This window comes from Gadus macrocephalus, chromosome 23, assembly GCF_031168955.1.
Source record: "Gadus macrocephalus chromosome 23, ASM3116895v1".
In the NCBI taxonomy this organism is placed as follows: Eukaryota; Metazoa; Chordata; class Actinopteri; order Gadiformes; family Gadidae; genus Gadus; species Gadus macrocephalus.
Window position 1 is genome coordinate 16,955,041 of NC_082404.1, and position 12,472 is coordinate 16,967,512.

At 46.7% G+C, this 12,472-nt stretch overlaps 3 protein-coding genes and 1 long non-coding RNA gene across 6 annotated transcripts in view; all 4 read right to left on the reverse strand.

Moving 5' to 3' along the window:
- Positions 1 to 6,258, reverse strand: part of ppp1r42 (protein phosphatase 1, regulatory subunit 42) — an 11,351-nt gene extending 5,093 nt beyond the window's left edge. Inside the window, exons 1-5 of one of the 3 annotated variants that reach the window (XM_060045373.1) lie at positions 3,955 to 6,258; positions 3,070 to 3,261; positions 2,811 to 2,923; positions 2,299 to 2,437; positions 561 to 677 (exon numbers count right to left, since the gene is read on the reverse strand). In XM_060045373.1, coding sequence (XP_059901356.1) covers positions 561 to 677; positions 2,299 to 2,437; positions 2,811 to 2,923; positions 3,070 to 3,201 — 501 coding nt within the window. In that variant the 5' untranslated portion in view covers positions 3,202 to 3,261; positions 3,955 to 6,258. Of the gene's footprint in view, positions 1 to 560; positions 678 to 2,298; positions 2,438 to 2,810; positions 2,987 to 3,069; positions 3,262 to 3,954 lie in introns of all 3 variants that reach the window. The other 2 variants (XM_060045372.1, XM_060045371.1) reach the window with 2 other exon arrangements.
- Positions 6,259 to 6,400: 142 nt separating this feature from the next.
- cops5 (COP9 signalosome subunit 5) lies at positions 6,401 to 11,563 on the reverse strand. Its single transcript, XM_060045374.1, has 8 exons — positions 11,262 to 11,563; positions 10,645 to 10,879; positions 9,891 to 10,019; positions 9,284 to 9,349; positions 8,922 to 9,007; positions 8,640 to 8,751; positions 7,212 to 7,360; positions 6,401 to 6,669 (listed from the first exon to the last, which is right to left on the reverse strand). Exons 1-8 carry the CDS (start codon positions 11,396 to 11,398, stop codon positions 6,579 to 6,581), a joined length of 1,005 nt encoding a protein of 334 aa, XP_059901357.1. The 5' UTR covers positions 11,399 to 11,563; the 3' UTR covers positions 6,401 to 6,578.
- On the reverse strand, positions 8,013 to 8,611 carry LOC132452663 (uncharacterized). Its single transcript, XR_009524456.1, has 2 exons — positions 8,218 to 8,611; positions 8,013 to 8,171 (listed from the first exon to the last, which is right to left on the reverse strand). It is a non-coding gene; the product is annotated as an uncharacterized LOC132452663 (long non-coding RNA).
- A 773-nt stretch (positions 11,564 to 12,336) lies between the features above and the next one.
- The window catches only part of arfgef1 (ADP-ribosylation factor guanine nucleotide-exchange factor 1 (brefeldin A-inhibited)), a 45,324-nt gene continuing 45,188 nt past the window's right edge, over positions 12,337 to 12,472 (reverse strand). Inside the window, exon 36 of the mRNA XM_060045790.1 lies at positions 12,337 to 12,350. Coding sequence (XP_059901773.1) covers positions 12,337 to 12,350 — 14 coding nt within the window. The remainder of the gene's footprint in view (positions 12,351 to 12,472) is intronic.

Sequence of the window (12,472 nt, forward strand, 5' to 3'; positions counted from 1 at the left end):
GCGATGCCACTTAATGTAAGTCGCTTTGGATGAAAGCTAAGATGCTCTGCCTGGATGGACGGACACAGTTTTACAAAACCTGATTCTCTTCCTGCTCTAGGAAGAAGGTCCAGGACCCGTTTGGGTCATTCAGAGTCGATTCTGCCCTGTGTGAGAGGAGTGACGGTTTATTCCATATTCTAGCTTAGCGGCGAGCTGTAGCAGAATATATCACTTTCCGTCAGAGCGGTCAAACTCATACATATTGATGTTCAATATTCCATGTTGGCTTTGGAGATAAAACCTTGTGATTATACTGAGTATATGTCGAGTGGGAATGTCAGAAAAAGTCTGCAATATTGTTTCTTAGAAAGTCATCTCCAGTGAATAAAGGTATGTTACGATAATGATTATGATAATGACACACGTCAGTATTATTTTTATGCCTGTTCCCTTTTTTTCTTTTTTTACCAACAGCACACTATCCATTTTTTCCTTATCGTTCGGTAACGGAAAACAACCAAGTTCCCCCAGTCAGCCCCAGATCAGAGTAGGGTGGCCCCGGTGAGTCCTGGCCCGACCTGTACATGCTGCAGCAGGTTGTCCGTGGCGGAGAGGTGGGTGAGCCCCCTCAGAACGCCCAGGTCCCAGACCTCGTCCACGGCGTTCTGGCTGATGTTCAGGACACGGAGCGAATCCTGGGGACACGTCAGACTCCACGTTACAGAGCGCTATGCATTTATGTATCTATATCTATATCTATGTATTAGGCAAGGAAAGGGAAGTCTGGGGCCCCCTGCTTGAGCTGCTCCCCCCGCGACCTGACCCCGGATAAGCGGACGAAGATGAGATGATGATGAGATGAGATATATTAGGCAAGTGCAAAGGGCCCAGACTAATAAGAGGGTTTATCTTGGACAAACTATAAAGTGAAATCGCTCTGTAATCCCTGTTGGCAGTTATTTGATTGCGGAAAAGTGTTTGCACATACACCGTATTGAAGTAATATTGTCAACTATGAAAACTGACACTGATTAATTACAAAAATGAAGAGATTTTCACAAAGTGAGACAATATGAGTTAATCATTCCATTATTTCCTATTTTCTCGCTGCTTGATCCTCATGACACAATGATTTCAAAACATTCCAGTCTAAAAAAAATATTACTCAGAATCATCGCAAGATACAATCATTTTAACATTACAATGCATGTGTATATTTAAACGATTGTGATTTATTAAATGTATTTTAAGTACACAAATTTTATAAAAATTAAATAAAGCATAAACACACCAACTGTGAAGCCTAGTTGCTGGTATGTACAGCTCAGAACATGTCCAGCGCAGAGAGACAGTGCTGCAACCCTGAGACACGAGGCAGTGGCGCGGGGCAGTGAACGGGACAGCGCTGTTGGAGCCTCTATCGAGTGCGTGCATGACAGTGGTCTGAAGGGCTCTGAAGTGAGGCAGCGCTACAAGGCAGGGCTGGGTGGCTCCTTCCCAAACCTGAATCTCGATACGGCTGATGATGCATAAGCATTTTCTTGGTTCAAACTCCCATAATGGTGCATTTATAAAAAGCTGGAACTCTTTACATTTGCCCAGCAATTTCTTTAATTATCCAAATAAACAAGAAGCCCAAGCCGCTTGGTTTGTTGACCCACGCGGGCGCCGGAGCGAGGCACACGGACCTCCCCGATTGGTCGGAGCGGTGAGGGGGGGGGGGGGGGGGCACAGTGCGCTCTTTGACATCACCGGCCCCGAACAAAACGCCGCTTTCTGCGCGGTCGCTCAGGCCTGAGGAACACTGCATTCTTTTTTTTTTTTCGTGCGGTGGATGTGACACGCGCACGCTCGCGAGCGTACGCACACACTTGGCCCCCCCCCCCCCCCCCCCCCCGGGAGCAGGATCAACCCCCCAGCGTCCTCAGACTGCTGAGGGCTACCTCCAGCCAGACCCAACCCCTCCCTGAGTGTTTAGGGATCTATTAAAGGACGAGGGGCGCGGGGGCACCCCGCGCCCCTCCCCCAGGGGGTCTGACGGGGGCGTCTCCAGCGCCGGCGGGGTGGACGACGTGTGACTCGTTGGTGAGCGGGAGGTCGGCCATTTTGTGTTGGCCGACCTCCCGCACCAGCCTCCTAACAGCTGCCGTGGTGGATGTAGCAGGGGGTGTGTGTGGGGGTGTGTGTGGGGGGGTGTGTGGGGGTGTGTGTGGGGGTGTGTGGTGTGTGTGTGGGGGTGTGCGTGGGGGTGTGTGGGGGTGTGTGTGGGGGGGTGTGTGGGGGTGTGTGTGGGGGTGTGTGGGGGGGGGGTCTTACTGCCAGGCAGAGCAGGGTCCGGGGGTCCAGCAGCAGCTTCTCTCCGGGGGCCAGCCTCTGGTTCTCCACATGGAGCTCTTTCAGCTTCGTTAGACGCTCCAGACCCTCCACCACCGCGATGCAGTTACCCCCCAGATACCTGACACACACACACACACACACACACACACACACACACACACACACAGGTTAAACCCCCCCAACACACACACGTTACACAAACACATATATAGGTTACACACACACTCACACACACATTACACACACACACACACACAGAGATTACACAAGCACAGGCTTCACACACACACACACACACACACACACAGGTTAAACCCCCCCACACACACGTTACACAAACACATATATAGGTTACACACACACACACACACACACACACACACACACACACACACACACACACACACACACACACACACACACACACACACACACACACACACACACACACACACACACACACACACACACACACACACACAGTGCCTCACAGCTTGGCGAGGCACTGCAGTTGGCAGAGGTCCTCCATGCGGCCGATGCAGTTGTTCTGCAGGTAGAGGTGGGTGAGCCGGCAGGCGAAGCCCAGGTTGCTGATGCGCGAGATCTGGTTGTCGTACAGGTACAGCACTGTCAGGTTCCTGCACACGGACAGATCCTCCTGGGACAGCTCCAACAACAGACCCCGCCTTTTAGCACAAACATCAACAAAAGAGAGCAACAGTGAACCAAAAACGGGTGGGGGCTCCTTACGATGTCCACGATGCTCCTGTTGGAGAAGTTGAGGTGCGTGAGTCGGCGGAGGTAGTCCGGGAGGGAGCGGTCTCCCTTCTTGCGGATGTGGCTGCTGGACTTAGCGATCAGGTCCACGGTGAGTCGCACCATGGCGCCTAGCAGGGGGCTCTCTGTTCTCCGCGAACCCCCCCTGGGGTGACGACTGGGGGGCTGAGGGAGGGGTCAGCACAGATAAGGATGAGCCAAGACACACACCGGCTACACCAGGAGGGAAAGTAACACATCAAGGGATCCGTCGTACAATACCGGTTCAGAGGGAACAGCGATAGACGTTGGGCTCGTGCAATCACACCACAGTATTTAAAAGGTTAGTTCCTTCTGACACATTAAGATTGATTAATCCTCGTCCATTTAGCGCAACGGGATAATTGATGAGGGCTGTTGTGGCTCTTCAGGGGTGAGAGGTTGTACGGCCCTTTAATTTGTGGTGGTCTGTCCCCCTTAGAGCCCTAAGTAGCAGCGAGTGGGCCCCCCTGGGACGTGTTCATTAGCTTGACCTGGCATTGAGACCTCCGGACGGGGCATTGAGACCTCAGGACGCACCGTGTTGACAGCAGGACTTTTCTACACTTGATCTGGGGTCATTAGCTCGGGTTAGGAACTGGGATCGACACAGCTGGTGGACGAGGCACTGGATGCTACTCGCCCACCTCAGTTCAGCTCTTCAACAGACTGGTTAAATGAAAATTTAGTTTAAAAAACGTCAAATATACGATGGGTCTGATTCTGAGAGCCTTGTCCGCAACTCATTTAAACGAAAGCTAGCAAACCGGAAAGTGTTCCTCACATATCTCACGCATCTCACACAACGTTACGTTTTCAACACAAGACGAACACTTTTACCTTAAATGGATGCCATGACGCGGTTCGGGTTTAAAATATACATAAAGAAGGGTTCGTTTCAAAACCAACCGAGACGACACGCAGCACCACGACTCTGCTGATCTGTTTATGGTGCTTCAATGGTCTCTATGGAAACCGCGGCGACCCAACGCACTTGGTCAGGTGACACGGAACTGGTTTAAATTGACTATTTAATTTATTATAATTAATTTATTATATTTAATTGACATGTTGGCATATTAATACTTAATGGTAAAAAATATATAGTTTTCTTTAAATTGCGAAAGAATATATTTCCGTTTACCAGAAACAAAGGAGTTGCTGACGCGTTAAGTCCAGAGGACTACACAGACAGTAGCAACAGGGCCCTAATTCTAATATAGGCCTATATAATCCTCCCAATATTAAATGTTGCTCAAAATGTTCCCAGGCAAAAAATAATCACAAAAACGAATAATACAATTATTACAACAACCAGTTCTAGTATAACGGAATACACATCCAACACTGAACTGTCTCTCTCTATGTCGTTACTTTAAAATAAATAAAATGTAGGCCTACACGGAAAGGCAAAATAAAATATTAAACGATATCATATAATATCTACATTATAATATAATATGTTACGTTAGGATACGTACGGTTTTGATAGTTTTTGTAAAGTGTTATAAACATTACACTTTCAGGAATAATTTCCGAGCATGCATTCATGCCTTATCTATAGGGAACAGCAGTCACTGTGAGCATATTCCACTCGCTAGCTGTGCGTAAAGTAATGATCCTGTGGCCATCTGTTGTTGATGACTGAGACAATCATAATTATAACATCGTGCCAATATTAAAATATTTAAGAATTTAATCGTTTACAAATTAGAATATTTTCTTGGAAAGGGGGCCTCCAGACCCCCCGGTAGATTTCGTCCAACCCAGTGTTGACTCCATGGCTGCGGCCTTGACACACGGTAAAGAAACATGAGCCCAAACAAACATGAATATTCACAACACATAGATAGAGAGATGGATGGATGGGGCCCTTGCATTGTTATGGCAAGTTGAGACGGGCTTCCTGTCACTCAGGCGGAGCTGTTCAGAGATTTAGATCTTCTAAACGGCTCTGACCTGCACTGTCTGTGAAGGGTTGAAGCATTGAAGATTCATCCAGAGAGAAGTTAAGTTAACACAAGTTCGCATGATTAGGCCTTCTTCATCTATATACTCTTCTTTATATTAATGGATAGGCCTAAGTAAGCATGAACAAAACCAATGGCTGTAGGCCTACTTAATATTAGTAGAGGCAAAAAATATAGTAGCCTATGTAGCCTATATAAATAGCCTAAATACAGTTTTTAATTAAAAAGTTGTGTTCCATATAGGTTTGCATCTGCAGGACATGCGTTCATTCCAAGTAGAGTTCATCAGATTTTAAAATAACCACTGAAATCTGAGCACGGCAATCACATACTCTGCATACTTATTCTGACGCTGAATGGAATACATTTACATATCTGGTAAACATAACAGCTGCTGTCAGTTCAGAACGTCAGCTCAAAGAATGCTAAATACAATTAGAATAATCTCATCCATTATACTTTTCTAAACTGTGAGGTTCGTTCAACACCCTGTGTGTGCTTTTTATCCGCGGCTTGAATAATGGTAAAAGAAAAACCATTACAGGAACGTGTGCCACAGAACATGATCATGACGCAAAGCAGACACCGACCGCTCCCTGTGGACCACTCTGCTCGGAAATAAATGACATAAAAAATAAACACATAAAGCCATTACAATACCAGCAGAAAAAAAACATAATCCAACGACGCACCGCCGTGCCAGGGGCAGCCATGCGTTTAAAAGAAGACAGACTCGGCGTGTGACGGCTGGGACGGTGACCAGACGCTCCGCCTGAATGGACCTCACTGTGCTCGGACCCCCGCTCCTGGGCTCCGTCACCCCGCCACGCCGCTGGGTGGGTCCGCGGGGCGGCCTGCATGCTGCCGCTGAGGACCCGGGCGGTGCCGCCGGGGACAGCCACCGGAGAGGGGACCCGGCCAACACGACGCAGCGGCGGACGGCGTGTTTATGTTTGAGGCGACGCAGAGTATCGCGTCGTTTGTTGTTCCATTATGTAATGCAATGACGACGGGTTTGGATGACAGGGCTGGAGTCCTATACGGGCGAAATGCACGGCGCAAAGGATCCTACTGAGAGGTTTAGGGTAGGAAAGGCATGAGGATATTGTGTTTTGTATAGGACTCAGATGTGGGTCCCAGCCTGAAGGAATGATGGGCCAAGGCACCATAGTATACAATTTATTCTATAAAATAAAACTAAAAAGGAGAAGACATTTAGTTAAGGATATATTTGTAAATGTCGATATCTGACTCGGAATAGTACAGCATGTCCCATGCCCCCAATTGATACATTTGATGATAAAGAAATCCCAAAGCACTTTTGTTATTAATTTTATTAATGCACACGACCTTCATGCATTCTCGGCTCACACAACAATCTCAGCTAAAAGGATAAGAGAGGACAAAATGAACTAGCTCAGTGACTCAACACACACACACAGGCGGTCTGTGCGACGGTGGGGATTTGGCCTCCTGAGGAGGCTGAGAAGGAGCTCAGGTAGCAGACGTGTTGACCTGGTTGAAGAGCTTGTCCTTGATCACCTGGGACATCAGTCCGTGGATCGCCTCGATGGTCGTCTTGCAGCTGGAACCCAGGAGAAAGTGCCATTTTAACAACGGATTAAACAGACATTGTAGAGATCAACGTTGCAGTGAAAGTACTTCCATGTTGAAAAGAGAAAGAATAACAATGAACTGGTCCAACAACATCCAGTTGAGATGCTATTCCATTTTTTGTTCTGGTAAAATGTATAAACATTTTAGTAATTATTTCATTAGAAAAATGGTAAAACCGGGAACATTACATTCTTCATGATGGCAACATTAACAAAATAACCCAACATTATACTGTAATGTGCTCAATATAAAATGTGGAAAGCTTTAAAATGAGACAGTAAAAGGCATCAACACATTTCAAAATGTGCCAACCTTTAAAATAATATCAGTGCTGGTGTGTTCATAAACAGTTTACAATTATAGCCTTTTCCTGGCTTATTAATAAACATTTATCCAAAGCTGTATCGCCAGCGTGACATCCATCCCTAGCGTGAGAGGTGTCCGTGACTGGAGCCCTGGAGCCCGGTCCCTGGCCCCCGGTCCCCTGGCCCCCAGCGCGCCGTTGGGTACCTGTCTCGTGTGGCCTTGGCCAGCTTGTCCTCTGACTTGCGGTCGTGGGTGTCCAGGCCCAGCATGAAGCTGCCTCGGCCCAGCTGGGCCTCCGACTGCTCCAGCTTCTCAGACAGGTCGAACACCTGGCCCGTGGTGTATTCAGAGTTCTGGGGGTTGGAACGCACACACACAGAACACACACACACGAATTAGAATGACACATCAGAACAAAGCACAGCAAGCCATCCTTAGGGTAGAAGTCACACACTGATGAAAACACACTCCCACGCAGAGAAAACACACACACACACACACACACACACACACACACACACACACACACACACACACACACACACACACACACACACACACACACACACACACACACACACACACACACACACACACACACACACACACGTGATTTTTCTTCATCTATTTGTTTTGTCCGCCTTCAGGTTGACATGACTGCTACAGTTGGCAACAATTATAAGTCATTATGGGTTTGAAACGCCCATGTCACGGTGAAAAGAAAAGCAGAAGAAATAAGAGTTTGCTCATGGTGAGGCAACACGGCGGGCAATTAGGACACAAAGCCCGCCATCTGACTTGCGGTGACAGTGTAGTGACTGACAAAGCTCCCGGCCAATAGGGCGGGCTAACGTCTAGTCCATTCGTCTTCAGCCAGAATGCCAGGCGTCCAGTGTTTGGATAGGGCCCGCGCCTGAGGACACTGTTTGCTTAGGAGCTGGGGACAGAGCTGCCGAATGCACAATGGGGATTCACATGGACGGGCTTTCAGGCATTAAGAAAGTATTGGTTTGTTGGGCGGTGGGCGGGAGGCCAAGGGAGATGAGCCGTGGAGAACTGAGCATCTGTTTTGCTTGGGGTGGGGTCTCGCTTTCTCGTGTCAAAACCATTAAGAAGGAGCGCAATGTGACACACATTGGACCTGTCTATGGTACAACAACAGACCTGTCTATGGTACACCAACAGACCGGTCTATGGTACAACAACAGACCTGTCTGCAGTACAACAACAGACCTGTCTGCGGTACAACAACAGACCTGTCTATGGTACAACAACAGACCTGTCTACGGTACAACAACAGACCTGTCTACGGTACAACAACAGACCTGTCTGCGGTACACCAACAGACCTGTCTGCAGTACAACAACAGACCTGTCTACGGTACAACAACAGACCTGTCTATGGTACAACAACAGACCTGTCTACGGTACGACAACAGACCTGTCTACGGTACACCAACAGACCTGTCTACGGTACAACAACAGACCTGTCTGCGGTACACCAACAGACCTGTCTGCGGTACACCAACAGACCTGTCTGCGGTACAACAACAGACCTGTCTGCGGTACAACAACAGCCTATATAGAAATACAGCATGATTAAAAAAAAAGAAATATTCGTAACTTGACGTACCGTGAGAAGACTGGAAGAGCTTAAGGTATTGACCCAGTATTTGTTCCATAAGAGCTCTAGAAGCTTTCTGTCCAGGGAGGACTTGAAATACGCCACTTCTAGGGCATAATACCTGAGAAAGGAAATAAACAGAAAATTAAAGTAATAAAAGAGAGGTATCACAAATACGAAATCGCACTGAAATCAACAAGAAAGACACAGTATCAATCAATGATTAATATCACATTAATATCAATAATAACCTTGAATATTGTGTGTTACACAAGGCTGTAGGACACTTACTGTTTACAGTGAACACCAAAGTCTTCTATCTTGTTTAAGGGAATTGTTTGGTATTCTGACGGCCCTTCATCTGGTGGCTTATAACCCTGGAAATCACAGATTTTAATTATTAGTTAAGGTAATTTTTACAATTAATATTTTATCAAACGATAACCTAGGGCTATCGCAACACAAAAATATATTGACGATGCATGAAATTTTAGTAGTTTCAAATAGTAGTTTAAAATTGTACAATAAAATCATCAAAGACATATAATGCAATACCATTATCCCCATATGAAGGAAAAGGCTCACGGTTAGCAACATTTATTAACACAGGAAAACCACCAAGCATTGAAAGGGCCCACGGCCGCTGCCTGTACCTTGGGGTAGGTGCGGAAGGCTCCTAGGTTGACTTTCCCTGCGGATATGGTGCGAGTGGGGTCGATCTGCGCGGACACAGACACACGGGGCAGAGAACAGCCAGTCAGGGGTCAAAGCGTCCTCAGGGGACCAACTGAACCTTAGAACCCCCCCCCCCCCCCCCCCCCCCCCCTCTCCACTGGACCTGCCAGTGCGCTTCAAACACACACTTAATCCTGCCGTGCCCGTGGCACTCGGGCCCCGCTAAACCAATGAAATGTAAACAGCATATACAGTTACAGAAGGCCCACATTTGATTGTGTTCCTGCTCGCCTAAAGCCATACATCAACCATTCCTGATGGGAGGGACGAGGACCTGATTGCCCGCAGTATCACTAAACCGGAGCACGCCCCGACCGTTGACATTAATGCCGGCGGCAACAAACTCCCTGCCACCGGGAAGATACGTAATCGTTTTTTAAGCCAATGTGTGGATTATTAATGACGCCACATCAGATACAGTGAGTCGTTTGGCTGGAAAAGGAAAAACACGGGAGTGTCCCTCCCTCCCCTTGCTGTCCCTCCCCTGTCGTCTCCCCCCCCCCCCCCCCCAGCACTGATCCTCACCACGACCGCAACGAAAGGCTCCTGGAACTGCTGATTCAGCATCTGCGTGCTGACGTCGATGCCCGACAGCCAGCATCCGTAGCCGGGGTGGCTGTGGTACCAGCCGATGGCGTTCTCCAGCCGACCCACCTGGGTCAGGGAGCAGGAGGGGGTTCAAATGTGATGTAATGGTGCACATGTTTAACAGTGATATGGTGAACTTTGATGATACACATTTACAAAGCAAGTAGTTAAAAACATATTAATACGTAATATATATTTTATTTATGCTCCATCAGTCCAACATATTTTTATATTCATCCTTTTATTTGTATTTTTAGATTAGTATTTTTATCCCTGAAGGTTTGCAGACACCTGCAACAAGATACTTTCTGTGCACATTTGTACATAATATGATGAATAAAGTTTTGAATCTGAATACAATATAATAAAAGGGGTTTCTGGGTGTGAACCCCAATGTCTGCCGTATGAGCGTGGGCACCCATAAGCAAGACGCCTAACCCCTACTTGATCATAAATGACCTGTGTTTACACTTTAGACTAAATCGCTGCTAAATCACTAACAGTGTGTGTGTGTGTGTGTGTGTTGTCTGTTGCATGTGTGTGAACTAGTCTGTGTGCACACGTGTGTGCATGTGTGTGTGTGTGTGTGTGTTGCATGTGTGTGTGTGTGTGTGTGTGTGTGTGTGTGTGTGTGTGTGTGTGTGTGTGTGTGTGTGTGTGTGTGTGTGTGTGTGTTTGCGTAACGCCATACCTGCTTGGCGTTTTCAATGTAGGCGGCCATGTATTCATAGGCTGCGGCCTGGGCGTTAACCCGGGTCTCCGTTCCCTCCACGGGCAGGGCGAAGCTGTCCATGATGATCATGGTCTCCCCGTCCACCTTCCCCAGCATCAGGCCCATCACCTCCAGGTTCCCCCCGGACCGGGCGTGCATCACCATCTTCAGCAGCGCCAGAGCAGAGATCTTGCAGTACTTGAAGTAGTGATGACTGTGGAGGGAACAAACGTCATTGACATGGAAGAGGGATGTGCCGTCAGTGATCGTGTAGGGTAGTAGTGACTTTTAGATCTTGTTTTGTTGCTGCTATGTTGCTGTTGAGGAACCAAGCCTAAACATGTTACTCTTGTGCATTTGTACAATAAGATGTAATAAAAGTAACTGATTCTGAATCTGATCCCAGCCTTTTAAGTGTGATTGTATCAGAGACCCTGGGATTGTCATCGCAAGTTTCAATGATTTTGGACTAGCATACATCTGAGCTACCAAGCTACCAAGACAGTATCTACAACTAAACAACAATAACCCATGAATCTGATAGGGTTCTGTCTGATAAACACACTGGATCATGAAGTTAAAAGGTCTCTTCTCACTCTTTGGTCCAGGGCTTTGCAGCGAGGATCTCCTGCTGTTGTTTTTTGTCATATTTGTAGATCTCGTCGATACTCTGAACCTCCTGCATGCTGTTGGACATTTCCCATGTTTTCTGAGCCGTGCTGCCTCCTGCCATACTTGTAAACTAAGCGCACTGGTGTTAAATGTTGAAATTAGATAACTATTTGCGATAGTTTAGGTCAAAACGCGCACAATATGTGATAGCATAACAACAGAGCTCACTAGCTAGCTACTGACTCAGGGGGCCGTGGAGGTGGAGGATACCATTATACAACGGATGTCAGCGGTGATATTTTTGTTCTGCTGCACTTTTCAAATGTTATATTCGTCATATGTGAATGTTCAAAACCTTAAATGAGAAAATTATATCCAGGACCAACACAGGACACATACACCCATTAACTCTAGATTAAAAAATAACCACGTATAAGGTCCCCCGGTAACCCCCCCCCCCATATACAATATGGTGTAGTCTAAAGTGAAGCGGAGCTCAAGCAGCCAATGGGAGAACAGTGACACCTAGTGGAGAGAGTGAGGACAACGGGGTCGTCTTTAATAATAATAATAATACATTAGCATTTTTGTATCAGTTCCGTTCTAAAACTATAATAAACCAAACTATATAATCTTTTTAATGCAAAAATCAACATCCCTAACATCTAAATATGTCACGCCATTATGAACTAACATGTGTGTTATTTCATACTGGTTACAATGGCTGTTAGATAAGGATAAATACCCTTACATATGGTCAACAATACTAAAAACCACATCATATATCGTGTATTGTAAAAGGGGTTTCATTTATCTATTATAAAAGTGTTGTTATTTTTGTATAATTAAGTTTTGTGGAAGTTTTTTTTATTCTCTCCTCGTGTTTCCGGTGTGGCACAACGGTTGCCCCTAGCAACACAAGATGCTTTGCCATGGTAACCAAAAGCGTTTGTTTCTTTCCCCTTTCCCAACCTCAGCGCACCAACCCCTTACCAATGCGAGTTAACATTATATCACCCGTTAAGGAGTTTTGATTAACACAACAGTTCTCATCTGGCTTCACAGCACCTGTTCTGTTGCCCATGGTCACCGTTTTAAGAAATGTGTTATTTATATAATATTATTTATAGTCCCGGTCGGCGGTTTTATGAGGATGGCGATGAAGCACGATGCGGACGCAGATGATGATCCACCC

Excerpts from the sequence above, each read along its gene's own strand:
- cops5 (XM_060045374.1), bottom strand. The coding sequence starts at position 11,398 with ATGGCAGGAGGCAGCACGGCTCAGAAAACATGGGAAATGTCCAACAGC. Across the intron at positions 9,350-9,890 it reads AGCCTTTCGTTGCGGTCGTG|ATCGACCCCACTCGCACCAT; the intron begins GTGAGGATCAGT and ends GTGTCCGCGCAG. Across the intron at positions 7,361-8,639 it reads GCTCTTCCAGTCTTCTCACG|AACTCTGAATACACCACGGG; the intron begins GTACGTCAAGTT and ends TCCAACCCCCAG.